The sequence below is a fragment of the Schistocerca americana genome, chromosome 6, assembly GCF_021461395.2.
Source record: "Schistocerca americana isolate TAMUIC-IGC-003095 chromosome 6, iqSchAmer2.1, whole genome shotgun sequence".
NCBI classification, from domain to species: Eukaryota; Metazoa; Arthropoda; class Insecta; order Orthoptera; family Acrididae; genus Schistocerca; species Schistocerca americana.
The window spans coordinates 361,330,367-361,346,702 of NC_060124.1; the positions used below are offsets into that span (position 1 = coordinate 361,330,367).

At 38.6% G+C, this 16,336-nt stretch overlaps 1 protein-coding gene across 1 annotated transcript in view; it reads left to right on the forward strand.

Moving 5' to 3' along the window:
* The window catches only part of LOC124619340 (protein unc-80 homolog), a 905,779-nt gene that overhangs the window by 664,217 nt on the left and 225,226 nt on the right, over nucleotides 1-16,336 (forward strand). Inside the window, exons 48-49 of the mRNA XM_047145658.1 lie at nucleotides 9,341-9,486; nucleotides 9,601-9,775. Coding sequence (XP_047001614.1) covers nucleotides 9,341-9,486; nucleotides 9,601-9,775 — 321 coding nt within the window. The remainder of the gene's footprint in view (nucleotides 1-9,340; nucleotides 9,487-9,600; nucleotides 9,776-16,336) is intronic.

The following is a 16,336-nucleotide window of genomic DNA, read 5'->3' on the forward strand; positions in this document are numbered from 1 at the left end:
GTTTATGATTTTGAAGGAATCCGGTGCAAGAAAACCATTTTGGAAGAAACACCGAAAACAAATCGGGATCTGATGGTCATTGCTCCGCCCGCTAACTCAGAAAGTTAACATCCCTGGGGAATATACAATTTTACATCCTTTACTTTGTATTTCCCCTATTTTTTCTTTGTTTTTTCCTTGTGTTAAATGCCAATCGAAATATTTCCTTGTAGTACCCCAAGTATTATTATAAAATTTTGGGTCCCATAGATCTGATATTAGCTCTTCTTGAGCACTGGCAGACCAGTGCTTCTCTTTAAATTTCTTTTGAAAGTCTCCCCAAGAGGAAAAATTCTCAGTATTTGGTGTTCCCCTTCTGAAGCTTCCCGTAGAAGGTACCCGACAGCAAATTCGATCTTCTTGGAATCTTCCCTATTTTTTGGTAAAGCTTGGTTAAATCTTGTTAAGAAATGGGTCAGATGTACATCTCTGTGTGGCTTAAATTTAGGGAATTGTCTAGAAAACCCTGAATTAGCTCATCATTGCAAATCAGTCACTTCTTCAATAGTTAATACACTCCTGGAAACTGAAATAAGAACACCGTGAATTCATTGTCCCAGGAAGGGGAAACTTTATTGACACATTCCTGGGGTCAGATACATCACATGATCACACTGACAGAACCACAGGCACATAGACACAGGCAACAGAGCATGCACAATGTCGGCACTAGTACAGTGTATATCCACCTTTCGCAGCAATGCAGGCTGCTATTCTCCCATGGAGACGATCGTAGAGATGCTGGATGTAGTCCTGTGGAACGGCTTGCCATGCCATTTCCACCTGGCACCTCAGTTGGACCAGCGTTCGTGCTGGACGTGCAGACCGCGTGAGACGACGCTTCATCCAGTCCCAAACATGCTCATTGGGGGACAGATCCGGAGATCTTGCTGGCCAGGGTAGTTGACTTACACCTTCTAGAGCACGTTGCGTGGCACGGGATACATGCGGACGTGCATTGTCCTGTTGGAACAGCAAGTTCCCTTGCCGGTCTAGGAATGGTAGAACGATGGGTTCGATGACGGTTTGGATGTACCGTGCACTATTCAGTGTCCCCTCGACGATCACCAGTGGTGTACGGCCAGTGTAGGAGATCGCTCCCCACACCATGATGCCGGGTGTTGGCCCTGTGTGCCTCGGTCCTATGGAGTCCTGATTGTGGCGCTCACCTGCACGGCGCCAAACACGCATACGACCATCATTGGCACCAAGGCAGAAGCGACTCTCATCGCTGAAGACGACACGTCTCCATTCGTCCCTCCATTCACGCCTGTCGCGACACCACTGGAGGCGGGCTGCACGATGTTGGGGCGTGAGCGGAAGACGGCCTAACGGTGTGCGGGACCGTAGCCCAGCTTCATGGAGATGATTGCGAATGGTCCTCGCCGATACCTCAGGAGCAACAGTGTCCCTAATTTGCTGGGACGTGGCGGTGCGGTCCCCTACAGCACTGCGTAGGATCCTACGGTCTTGGCGTGCATCCGTGCGTCGCTGCGGTCCGGTCCCAGGTCGACGGGCACGTGCACCTTCCGCCGACCACTGGCGACAACATCGATGTACTGTGGAGACCTCACGCCCCACGTGTTGAGCAATTCGGCGGTACGTCCACCCGGCCTCCCGCATGCCCACAATACGCCCTCGCTCAAAGTCCGTGAACTGCACATACGGTTCACGTCCACGCTGTCGCGGCATGCTACCAGTGTTAAAGACTGCGATGGAGCTCCGTATGACACGGCAAACTGGCTGACACTGATGGCGGCGGTGCACAAATGCTGCGCAGCTAGCGCCATTCGACGGCCAACACCGCGGTTCCTGGTGTGTCCGCTGTGCCGTGCGTGTGATCATTGCTTGTACAGCCCTCTCGCAGTGTCCGGAGCAAGTATGGTGGGTCTGACACACCGGTGTCAATGTGTTCTTTTTTCCATTTCCAGGAGTGTATGACATTAGGTGAAGTTATCCTTTTTTCTACTTTATCTTGGATAAGCTTAAATTCTCTCCACAGGTCGTCCATACCCTTCCCGGTACCACTAAGTTCAGAAGAGGGAATAGGTGATACGTTTCCAGATGTTATTCTCTCGGTAACCTTTCAATCTGTAATTTCTCCAAATTGTTCCTCAAAACTAATTACATTTATAATATATGAGTTAGCTGTTTTCATTTTGAAATTTCGTTCCACATTATCTACCTATGTATTGGCACCTGTAATTTGCGATTGAATGATTGGCATTAATTCATTCTGCTTATCTACACTCTTTCAAAGTATTCACTCCATGCCTTACATCATTATATTTAATATTGCACACGTTTTCAAAAGATCCTAACTTTTCAGTAAGTTTTGATTCTACATTATTACATTTGTTCTCAATGTTAAGTTCTAACCTTTTCGATAAATCTTGAAAAGTGTCATTCTGTTACTGACTAAGGTCAGTAAACATATGAGTTATATGAGTGGTCAAAGAATTTGTCAACTTGTTGTTTAAATCTATTTTTAAATTCTCTACTTTATTACTTATAGCGTCGAACTCAAGTCTTCAAAGTGCCCATCCCTTCGCATAGATTACTAAATTCTTTGCTTTGAGAGTCGACTTTGGTGTTTAATGAACCTAAATTTGTCATTTGAATATTTAGAGTTTCACTCTGAGCGTTTAAAGCTTCACGCTGGGTGTTTAATTGAGAACTTAATTTGTTTAACTTAAGACCCTGAGCTTTGATTAAATTTATCAACTCAGCACAGTCAGGCACTTCTTTGCTAATTTTCATGGTCATAGCTGGGTCTTGAGTTTCCCCAACCTGTTGTATATTTTCCATACTTTTATATGCCTTAGCTCTTGTAAGCATTTAAAACTAACTTTAAATATGATAATTACTCAATAAAAGTTCATTCACAGTATCTTGTACCACTTCATACTAAAGTAATCAAGTTTTGTTTCATGCTAACCCAGCATAGAATTCACGTTGCGTAGGTGAGCGGATGTGGAGGCAGGTCAGCACTGGTGAACAGCAGCTGGTACTGGCAACATCGGATGTATATTGGTTTCCACGCCTGCGTCCCCGCAATGTGTGTGGAGCTGTATACTCCCCGCACTGGATCTACTTGGTTGAAGTGTTCTATGTGTATTTCTTCTTAGACAAATACGTCAAAATCTTCTTAGCTGTTTTATCGTTGTGAATTTTTCATTTCTTCACTGTTTTTCCATTTATATTTTGCTCCATTGGATACTTGAACATATTCCAATTTCTCAGAGTCATTCCCTTGTCTCATGTTTGGTTGTTTAGGCAACAGGTAACAACTTTTCTCTCATTTTTGACTTAAAATTCATGTTTTCTCAGTCCTTTCACACAGGTCACCGCGTTCTAATGTCTTAAAGTGTGAGTGTGAATCTGGGTTATATCAGCTTATTCCCCCAAACCACCTTCCACTTCTTTGTGAGGTGACTTACTTGGACTTGCAGCCACTCTTCTTTACTGGCTAGCTGGCTGCTGAAAACTCTCTTAACTTCTTCTCCATCGAATAATGCTAGGTACAGGAATTTTTAGACTCATTCTACTTATGAAATAAGTAGACAAACAAACTTAACTTTTCGTCAATTAACGATGTATTTGACTTTCATAAACAATAAGTCTCTTACTTCCCACATAAACATGTAACTTCCTGTAAGTCTTCTGTACAGTCAGGAACAAGTTAAAAGAAAGTTGGCTTAAATACCATAACTTTTCTTAACATGAATCAGAAAATAAGGCATGCCTATAGCAAGCTTACGTCAAGAGTTTTGAAGAGTTCTTTTTCAACTATCCTTGTTTTAATAACAATAGCCAATGACACAATAAGCACAGAGCTGCATATGAGCCCCATGGTTCTTCCTTACACACTCTATAAAACGTATATGGATTGACCGACAGGTAATTGTCGGTGACGTTTGTCCAACATATCTACTTTCTTTCCACGACTGATTTTAAATCTGCACACACAAACATGTGATGTGCAGTTGGTAGGATTCTACCATCCCACACTCATATCCAGGAAATGGTGTGTTCAGGACAGTAGAAGGCTGAGTGGTTCTAGAATTTACACAGATATTCTCGAATCACTACAAGTGATGTACATTTTCGTGCATTCTTGCCAAATCTGCAGTGCTACCAACACACAGGCTGCTCACATTGTAAAGATTTAACATTTTTCAAAGACCAACTCCTTGAACATCTGTGATAATGCGCTCTGCCACTGTTGTTTCCAAAGCCTCCTTGCAACAACAGTGCATGGACCTGTGCACGTAATATTTGTACTTTTGCTGTGAATGAGTTGTAATCAGTGTGCGTGACTATAGCTGAGGCCGTTGTGCTGCTGTTTTGCTCCATGACCATGCCTATCTGGGCAAGTGTGAGAGTTTCCTGTATGTGGTCTGCGAACTCCGCCATGGGGGTCCAGTAGTATGTTAGTTTGTGATGCCACCATTGGCTTTATCTGCGGCAGTAATCTTCTTCTCCACAGTATATCCAGTAAGTTGTCTGGCAAGGTAACGGTGTCCACTTTACTGCACAGATGACTCAGATATTGTGATGGCTTATGATCACCCACAGAACCTTCCTGCAAAGCAGCAACTCTCCATATTATTTCTGTCTTGAGTTTCTTGTAAGAATCTGCTGCTGGGGATGCAGTGATGATGTCTTGCACATCATGCTATTGGCCATAATTCCAGCAAAACAAAAACGTGCTTCCACCTGCGTGAACCATAAGATGGGATTATTGGATCAAGAAGGTGGTCCGATACAGTGCATTCTTCAGAGATTTCCTGAGCCTAATAGAAAAAAAAATGGCTATAGTTCAGTTCCTTCGGCTCGAGGATCACTTTGGGCTCACCACATGTTGGGATAATTGTAATTAAAACTGATCAATATAATAATTCTGATTAATCCAACACCAAAGGATTTAGCTTGGCAGGAAACTCTTTATTCAATGAGAACAGGAAGCTAATTCAATTTTGAACCAGAGCGACAAAACAGAACAAAAACAGTTAAAAAACATGGAACATAAAAAACAAGGAATAAACATTGTGCATGGAGAATGCACAAGCACATTCAAAAAATAAAAAAGTTGTGCCCCTGGCAGCCGAGTACAGAAGTCTTTGACAGCAGTGATACTCTATTACACCCAAAATTCAGCACCTCTGGCGACTAGTTTAGAACTACCTTGACAGCAGTGATTTCGCTGTTACATCATGCAACATTGCACTTTCACACTCTTTTGTGCATTATCACCTAGCAGCTGTCATGTCAGTCTCTATTATACTGTGAATTCTATTCAACTCAAGAATTCCTAGAACCTTATCATTATGATACCTGTTTTTTCTTAGTGTTAAAGAAAATCTTTTAGTTCTTCAATAAGGTAGTTATTTTCTGTGTATGTAATTGATTATTGTATAAATCTTTACACCATTATAAAATTTGAGAAAGCCAGTTGTTTTAAAAATCTGTAAGATGAATAAAGATTCTGATTCCAACAGGATTCAATCTCATTTTTCAGTCAGTAAGTGTTTTAAAAAAAAATTGTTTTTGCTATGGTTGGAAACTAAGGAAAAAATCGCCACTTATTGGAAAGTGTAGATGTTGAGCAGCAGATAAGGGACTAGAAGAGGTTGATTAGCAGCTGAGCTTTGGAACAAAATGATTCATCAGAGAGCTGTGGACACAGAAATTTCATGTGCACATAACCCCTTAGTCTCCCAGTATTAGGACTCTTCTGGTGAAGGTATTGGTCTTGCTTAGTGGAATCTAATGAAAACTTTGGAAAAGTTATTTATTGGTTTTTATGAATAGGTGTGCTCTAAACTTTGAAAAAACACAGTACATCCAATTTTCGGCTGCGTGTAGTACAGTTCCTTCAATAATTATAACATATGAACAGAATTCAGTAGCCAGGGTAGAGCATACTAAGTTTTTGGGTGTACGTATAGCTGAGAATCTTAATTGGAAAATTCATATTTTGGATCTCCTAAAGCAACTAGGTTCAACAACTTTTGCAATCAGAATAATTGCAAATTTTGAGGTTATAGAAATTAGTAAGCTAACATACTTTGCATACTTCCACTCTCTGAAGTCATACGGAATAATATTTTGGGGTAAGGTAACTCTTAGGCAAAAAGTATTCACTGCTCAAAAGAAAGTGGTTAGAATAAAATGTGGGGCTCATAGTCACACATGTTAGTAGGCATCTGTTTAAAAGGTTATTAATTCTTCCAATGGCCTCACAGTACATTTACTCAGTAATGAAATTTATTCTCAACAACATGGACCAGTTTTAAAACAATAGTGACATTCATGATTATAATACCAGAAGAAAGAAAGACTTACACTGTCCCTTACTTAACCTATCTTTGGCACAGAAAGAGGCAAAATACACTACTGTAAAACTTTTCGTAAATTACCAGATGTAATAAAATGTCTGACAACAGCTATAATAGTTTCAAAAATAAATTGAAATCATATCTCCTTGACAACAATTCTGTACCATAGATGAATTCTTGAATAGGAATACATAAAGCTATAGATACACTGTAAGAATTTTGTGCCATTCAAGGGAATGGGGTAGATAATTAAAAAGCTTATATATAAAAAACATAAAAACACCTTGATTTATGTGAGCATTTCTTATGCAATTGACACATTCCACATCATAACAGTTACCGTGAGATTGGTCAATGGAACACATAATGATCTAAGTGACTAACCAGTATGAAATGTATCAATATTGTGAAAAGCAAAGTCATTACTCACCATATAGCAGAGATGCTGAGTCACAGATAGGTACAACAAAAAGACTGTCACAAACTTTTTGTTGTGCCTGTCTGTGACTCAGCATCTTCACTATATGGTTAGTAGCAACTTTCCTTTTCACGATATTGTAACTAACCAGTATAAAATATACTGTGAAAATACAATCCTGGACATTAAAATTGCAACACTAGGAAGAGTGACAAATAACTAAAAATTACTTCACGTGTGCGTGCTGTATAGTGTGATAATTAAATTCATAGGTAATTTGGTGCTATACAGGGTGCAAAATTTAATGCATAGAGGAGCCATCTCTGCGAGCAACAGTGCCTCTACCCTGCTGCATATGAAGTCAAGCTAAACATAGATAACATCATTTCATGGTACTACACCTCTATACCAGTGTGTGGTTGTGTACCCAATTGCACCCCATACCATCACACTAATTGCTAGATCTTTATGATGATGTTGATTGCAAGCCTGGAATGTTCATTCTCTTCCAAACATTGATACATCATCGTGACCTTATACCTTGAATATGTCCATAATGATGTCCCATGGTGACTGTCTTTGGTCCTCCAGATGTCACTGCACTATTTATGTGGATATTATCTTGCTGCAGACAAGCTCCTTTCTTGACACAAGGTATGTGGCCTGACTGTACAATCCTGCATTGATAAGCCAAAAAAATGTGTGTTCCCTCAGATACTAGTCAGGTGGGGCTGCTGAGATTCTGCTTGGCATTGAGTGTGGGCCTTCTGAAACCACCAGTTCCATATTCACATGACAGCTTTGAGATCCCAAGTAATGTGAGCAACAATATCATGCAGTGATAAACTGCAGTCTCAACAGACTGCTATCCTGGCTCTGTCAAATTCTGACACATGTTTGGAGCCATTTATGCTTCTTACATAATGAATAACACAATCTTTTCACAAGTGACCAACATTCAAATGGGTGAGTTCTGAATGAGGAACCCATCGTTGAACATTTTTTCATATACAGAATGTAAACGGCATTACTTCTACCTATTTTGTGTGCTTGTGACAAGGTGATGATCATTTGCTTTCTGATGTGAATTTGACATATTTTGCATGCTATCTTTATTATGTTGCAATTTTAATGGTCACTAGTGTAGTATAGAGGGAAGGAAGAGGATCCAGAGTGGGATCAGCAGAAAGAGCTACAAAAGCACCAGTTGAAGTGTTAGGGGGTTTGTGAAAGTGAAGAATATGTTGAAATGATAATTGTCTCTTATTCAATTGAAAAGGGCTGGTGTTGAGGAGAAGAGCCAGATGCACATGCTGTGAATCAGTCATTATAGTAAATTGCATTGCACTGAGCAGGTTGCTTCTCAGCTGAGCTGTAATTTGGCCAAAGTCCTACCTATACCAACCACATACTGCAAATTTGTAAATGTTGCAATATCAATGCCTCATTGTTGTCACATCTCTGTCTTACCTGCAGCTATTTTGTGCTTCACAGTCGAAAGATGCCAACAGTGCTGCTAGCTGTCAGTGACCTTCTTATGCCGTTTCGTCTATAATGCCAGTCACTTCCTCTGCTGCTAATAAATCTTTTCTCTGTGAATGTCTGGTTCTGAACTTCAACTAAATCTTGTCCAATTTGATCAACCCTCATGTAAATATATGTATTCAATCCTGAGCTTTCAACGTGATGTTTAATGACTATAGCATTTTATAAGTGGATGCCATTTTTAACAGAGATAACACAAATAAATTTTATTGCTCAGTCACCATCTTTTACTGCATCAGTTCTGTTAGGCATTTGCCATATTGTTATTAGTATAATTGGTGCAGGCTAATGTGAGCATCCTGGACTGATACCAGTATGCCAGTGTAGCCTGCAGTAATTACGTGGACGCTCCGGTCGCAGGTTCGAATCCTGCCTCGGGCATGGCTGTGTGTGATGTCCTTAGGTTAGTTAGGTTTAACTAGTTCTAAGTTCTAGGGGACTAATGACCTCAGCAGTTGAGTCCCATAGTGCTCAGAGCCATTACGTGGAACTGCACTTTAAAAATATCTGTAATGTAAAGTGTTAGTTCCTTCCACCCATAGATTCAGTTGCCCAGCAATCACCTACATAACAAAAGCGTGTGTGTGTGTGTGTGTGTGTGTGTGTGTGTGTGTGTGTGTGTGTGTGTGTGTGTGTGTGTGTGTGTGTGTGCATTTGTTTATTGTTTTAATTTCTTACTTCCTTTCTTTCCAAACACACCTGCTTCAGCCTAAAATATTCAACAGTCTTTCACGTTCTTACTGCCTCTTCTGTAAATTTCTTTTTTGAATCATCTGAATTGTAAGGACAGTGTCTGTTAGTAACAAGTAGAGTAAAGCAGCTTTGCAATATCTACAGAGACCTTCATTGAAGACTTTTGCATTATTTAAGTTCAGATGTTTTAATTAGGATGCAACTGCTAGTATACGGATTATATCTACAAACACCCATCCAGCTGAATGTTGCTTCTTTATAAAAGTACACATTATTTTACTGATTGCATTTATTTTTTTAACAGACCATATTGGAAGCCATTCTCCCATGCTACCTACAGCACATACAGCTGCCCAGCTACAAGAAAGAAGGAAAAACTGAAAAAGAAATAATCCATCAATTGGCTGTTGCCATGCGAACTCTTGTAAATAATTGTGAAGCATTGGCAAAGTATGTATATTTCCTTTTGCAGGCATTAAATCACATAATAATATTTACTCTAAAATAAAATGTTTCCCATCTTCTGTTTTTGTTTACAATGATACACTTATTTAACTGTTACAGAAACTACAATGGCCCACAGCGTGCAAGTCCAGAGCATAAAGGGTCCAGCCAGAGAAATTACAGCCGAGGACCATATTCCCCAGGATATGATTTTGAAGATGAATCACAGTCCAAATATTTGAGTGACCATAGCCGCAATAAGATGACATATGAGAGGGATCTTGAAGATTCAGAGGTAATTTTGGATCCAGGAAAGCTAGCTACATGTTGAACTTAATGTATGCTGACTAAAATTTTATGACGAACTTCTCTGATGGTAGAAGACACAGTATGAACGTAAGATAATAAATCAGTTTTGTATTTAGTATGGAAGATTTGTTTTATACCACCAAAACTTTAGTGACTTGTTTCGGCATAGCATCGTCATCATCATCTGGCAGACTTTACAGCTCGAAGTGGTATAAACCACATGCTAATGGTTGCAGTCTGTCTCATATGTATGTGTAGTACCGTAGAAGCAAGTGAGCAGTTTCCATGAGCAATTATGGATACTGCATCACAGACTTCATCAGCAGTGAATTCCTACATAGACAAATACAGGGATTTTTTTGAGTTGTGGACATGTTTTGCACTTCCTCTCATAACTTTGTGGAAACAATCAGATAAAATAAAGATAAAAAATTATATAGCCTAATTATTGACATGTATAAATACTGTTTGTTCAAATAAAAGTATACTTCTCCTCTGAAAGGAATATCTTAATCCTATAAAATTATTTATTGATAGGAAAGTCCTTCAAAGCCATTTCAAACCAGCTTTCACTTGAGCTTTTTAATTTCTTTTAGCTTTGTTATAAAATTTGATGCCCCTGTAATATGGGCTGTTGTCTGCACTTTTTGTATTCTGTCCTTCCAAATGATAACCATAGTTCTTTCTAGTATTGTAAATGTGCACAACACTACAAAGACTACTGTACTGCTTGTATTTCAAAATTAATTGAATGGTTTTATAAACATGTACGGATGTCAGTGTTCTATATTCTTACTTTTGAAAATTCCTTTGCAAGACTGTAACTTAGCTCACATGTGTCCTTATTGATGTTATTTGAAGAATGAATCCTGTTTACTCATACACACTTGGGAGCAGCACACCCCAATACTTCAGTTCCATATGTAAGGCATGGAAACAGTAAAGCATAGTAGATAATACTCATTTGCTCATAGTGAAGAACCTGCGGCATTGTCCTTGTTGCAGAAAATGGTTTTCCTAATTTTCGGCATAAGAAATCAGTATGATACTCCCAAGAGAGATGCTGATCTAACATTATGCCAAGGAAAGCCTTTATATCATCAAGTTTTTTTTCTGTACCGTAGCCAACATTTGTTTTCATGTGACAAATGAAGTGCAGTTTCATAGGTGGTATATGAAAAAGAATGCTGGATCTGTAGCTGCTATAAATCAGATTTATTTATTTGAAAGAGCCAACAAAACACACCATTTTCTTCAGGAGGTGTTGAGGTTTAAGTGCAAAACACAATATTGGGTTTATGACCCCACCCTTCTAGCTCTAGATACGATTTCTCAATCCATGAAATTAACCATACATTTCCTCATCAACTTTGTCAAGGACACACACAGCAACATCTGCCTCACTCCGACCATTTTGAGGACGTACAGGGCTTTTGAAGTCTACTGTTATACAAGTCCTTTTCTTTTCAGATATCTTGATCAACCTATGATTCATTTGGTGCATTGTTGTGGCCAAAAATAGTACAGAGTTTCTCACCAGTTTCTGCAAAAATTTCACCATTCTTCTTGTGAGTTTTCACACACTTGCTGTTCTGCACTGTGACTTCTGTGACTGTACTCCACAAACACTGGCATGGAAAACAAAAACACAGTATCAGAACATAACTTCAATATTCACTGATAACAAAACGTGAAAACAACGTTACGAACCATCATAAATAAAAATAACAGGCTTTTCAAGTCCGGCATTCTTTTTGAAACACCCTGTATTTCTGAAGATTTACAATTTTAAAGTCTTAACATCACTAAGAAATCTTATCAGAACCCTATTTTTTCAGGTAGTACTTCACTGTAGGAAATTGCATCCTCTGTATAGCTGATTGCATCCTCTGCAGAAAATGTAGATTTAGTATTAAGATTGTCTGCCAGATCTTGAAAATACAAAATCAATAGCGAGTGTATAAATATACACATAGAGCGAGTTGACTCAGTGGTTAGTACATTGGACTTGCATTGGGAGGATGACAGTTCAAACCCACATCTGGCCAATCCTGATTTAGGTTTTTCATGATTTCCCTAAATCGCTTCGGGCAAATACCGGGATGATTCCTTTGAAAGGAGACGCTGATTTCCTCCCCATCCTTCCCCAATACGATGGGACCAGTGACCTTGCTGTTTGGTCATCTCCCTGAAATCAACCAACCAACACAATATATGCAAATAAGTTATTTAAAACTGCAACCAGTCACTTTTTTGAATGATTATGTTTTATTCCATGAACCGGTTTTTGAACCTTTTCAGGTTCATCTTCAGATGGTTTCTGGAAGTTACATCATTATTGAAACCAGTTCATAGAATAAAACATGATCATTCAAAAAAGTGACTGGTTGGAGTTTTATATATTTACATTCAATTAACAGTCACGACTCTAAAATATCTGTAATGGATAAGCATAACAACACAATATACTTTCCTTGCATCTGTATGAAGTTGCTTCTACTTCTGCAAGTCACTTCTCTTTCTAGATACATATTGCATCCTCCATACCAAGAAATCATCAGTCCAGTTACAAATTTTGTTTGATACCCCTTATCATAAATCTTGTGTTAATAATTGTTGGTTTCAGGATGTCATGTTGAAATCCACAAGTTGGGTTTTGCATAATCAATGTTTGTAGAAACCATGCTGCGTGGCATGGAGGAAGTGATCTTGTTCAAGAAACCTCTTTACGTATGAGCTCATAATATGCTCTAGGATTCTACAACTGATGAACGCCAATAAGATAGGATGATAGTTTTGTGGATCACTTCGGCTACCATTCTTGTAGATAGGTGTGACATGGGCACTTTTTTCAATCACTGGGCACAGTCTTTCATTCAAGGTATCTACAGTACATTATAGTGAAAATGAAAGCTAGCATAGCTGCAAATTGTGTGTAGAACTGAGAGGACTCCTACTGAGCACTAGAACCTTGTTCAATTTCAATGATTTTAAATGTCTCTTAATACCATTGGCACTTCTGTCTGTATCACGTATCTTTACAGTGGTGTGAGAATTAATCTTGGGCGGTACTTCTGTATCTTCCTTAGTAAAGGAACATGTGGAAACATAGTTGGTCATTTCTGAATTTGATTTGCTATCCTAATTTCAGTTCCTGTGTCGTCCATGAGTGTCAGGACTCTTAACTAGGGCCACTGACATCTATTATGCTGTAATGGCATTTTTCTTAGAAGTTTCTTTACAGAGACTGTATACTGTGGAAGGTCTCTCTCATCACTAACCATTCAACTAGGTATGTATCTTTCCAGTAAATGGTCGACTATTCTTTTAAACTTAGAACCACAGTGTTTCTACATGCTCTATCCCAGGTGTAAATGTGTGAGTTCCTCTTTGAGATGTGATATGACTGCCTCTTTATCTGCTCACTGTACATGTACACCCTTCTACTTGTTTCAGCTTGTGCTTTAGTAATAGTAATAGCTACAACTGTTTCATGGTCACCAATACTAGTTTCAGTATGGATATCATCACAGAGGTCAGCTTTATTTGTTGGCAATAGGTCTAATATATTTTCATTATGACTGGACTTCTAAACTAATTATTTTAAGTAGTTTTAAGAAAAGGAATTTAGTAATGTTTCACAGGATAGTTTGTATGGCCCACCACTTACAAAACTGTAGTTTTCCCAGTTGATTTTTGGATGACTAAAGTCACCTTCAGTGATGGTAGTATAACTGAGGAACATTCGTGCTAATGAATGGAGATTTTTTTCTAGTTCTTGGTTATATCTTGGGGCAAGCCAAGTGGTCCATAGAAAGAACCAGTTACAAGTTTATTCTCATCCTTGATCTCTCGGTGGGTCTGAGTTTCTTGTGAACTGTGACAAATATGCCACTTACATTTCTCATATTTTTTAAATATATACTCAGCTTCTCACCAAAAATCTCACATTTGGCTATTTCAGGTTTTAGCCGGCTCTCTGTATCTAGTATTACATGAGCTCTGTTGCTTTTTAGCATCACCTCAAGCTCAAGCTTCAAACATTGCCCAGATGATAAGAATAATTCCTTCCAATGTGCGTCACAATCTGCAGTCAGTTGAACCTCATTCTCTCAAAAGTCTGCCTTCATCATGTTGAGTAAGGCCTCCAGTCATACACACAGGGTGCACAGGGTGATCCTTTCCAGCCTCTGGGTGTGATTTTCCTAAATTCTATGATTATTTGCCATATGTTTGAATAGCAGATGATTAACAGACCCAAAAACTTTTGTATTTGCTCCCCATAACACTGACCATCACAGCATACTTCCCAACAGGTGGAATGTGTCTCACTGCCTCAGTTTCAATTTCAGTGGAATGCAACAGCTCAGACTTGTTGGTTTGTGGGATACGTGTAAAGCACTGGGTTCACTCTGCTCCCTGCTTCCCCTGTAAATGGCCCACCATCCTGCTGCTGTTGTACACTTTGAAACAGCTTCCAATTACTTAACAGCAGTCAGAGTGATTGCCAGCTAGTTACAACTAACTCTTTCTGTGCCCAAGAACAGCATTCATAATGAGTCTGCATTCTAACTGGTACAATGTTTATCTGAATGCTAAACAAGTAACTTATACTGTCCTCAGTGATAGTGTTTTAATTTCAGTATATGTTGGACTATTGGAATTGCAGCTACCATCTAAAATCTGAAGCTATAACACCCAAGAAATGAAAGAAATCTATGATTTCCTGAAACTAACTTTGTGTCCTGAACTTTTGTTGAGGTTTTGCTCATTAACAGACTTATAGAACAGTGCTGAATATAGTGCTAATATATGACAAATGTTGATAATATGCACTGACTGCTGTTGACATGGAAAACTAAACGGAACACAGGATTTCAGCTATAATATGTGTAAAACTTAACATTATAATTCTGCTGCTGAATTCGTAAGAGCTAAGTTTATGCTACGATCCTAAAGTTTCAAAACACTAACTTAGAAGAAACAGATCAAAGATTGGAAAAATGTGGAATATTGTACTAATCACATAAGTAATTACACTGCAATAATTTTTTGAAAAGATGTTACTCCCAAAGGTTACAGTATAAACAACTGTAATTCACAATTTACTATGAAGTACATTATGCATAACCCTCCCAAGTATCCAAAAATTTTCAAAAAATATACTTATCAAGTAAATGCATAATGAAGTAACAAAAATCCTATTTCAAATTGGTGATACCATTGTCATAAATTTCTAAGAAGCACAAATTAGTTTAGAGTTGACAATATGGTATGAATTTTGTGTTATACTCCAAATTTTTGGAAAACCTACTGTACCCGTAAAACTGCCATGTCTGTCTGTTTCTCTGTTTGATCGTTCTAATCTCCAAAACTACTACACAAATTTTCATGGGGTTTTCACTGGTAGTTTAAGCATACCTTGGGGCAACATATAGTCTTTATTTCATCAAAATCAGATCATGGAAAAAATACATATCAAGAATTAAAGTTTCATCTAGACGGTCATGTCTGTCTGTTTGAACATGCAAAATCCCAGAACTGGTACACCAATTTTTATGGGTGTTTCATGGGTAACTTGAATGTAATTTGGGACAAAATACAGGCTTTATTTCATCAAAATCAGAACATGGAAAAAAGATATTGTGATTTAAAATTTTATCTGAAATGGTCTGCTCAGCTTAATATCTTGGATTCAAAATCATCATTGTGTAGTACACTATAGAGCCAATAGATGGCATTATTAGTTTGATAATACACCAAGAAATCAATAGATGTTCTTGTTAGTGGTTTTCAGCTCAGTGAGAGCTGTGGTTTTGGTAGTTTATGCCAATGACAAAATTAAGTGCTGCAGTTTTTATGAGTAGAGACTAACAGTGAATTTCCTTGAGTGTGATTTTGCTTTGTGTATTAAAAACTTAATGACATTGCCTTGCTAGGAAAAATGTTTGCTTTGTGATTTGAGTGCCTACTCATTACATTTTTATTTAGCTTTATTTATGAATAAAATGTCTAGAAAATAGTTGACTCTTTCTGAATACACCAGTACAGCTAAAATACTGAGAACTATGTGGTCTCAGGAATCCAGTGAAGATTGTGAGGTGAGACTTGCTGTGGCTCAAGAACATTGGCTTTAACTCACTCTTTGGAAAACCCTTCTGAAAGCAAGATGCAATGTAACTCTGATCAGGAGTGTCATTCATTATCTCCCTCCTCAAAATCTTTCACGCACAGAGGATTAAAGTTACTTCTCTCCAATGTAACACAACAGAAGTAGATATTTTGGTGGGAAGTGGCACAGGCAAGCGAGTTTTTATACCCCAAATTCCACTCATTCATAATTACTTTCCATTTTGCCTTAAACATATACAATTCCCTGTGAGTTTATGTTATGTCAGGATCATACAGAAAGCACAAGGCCAGACACTGCATTTAGTGGGCATGGGCCATAGTGTCAGTTGGCTTTTGCACAGCCAACTCTGTGTGGTGCTCTCCCATGTTAGTGAAGCAAACAAGTCCTCCATTCATGTCCACAATCATATTACTT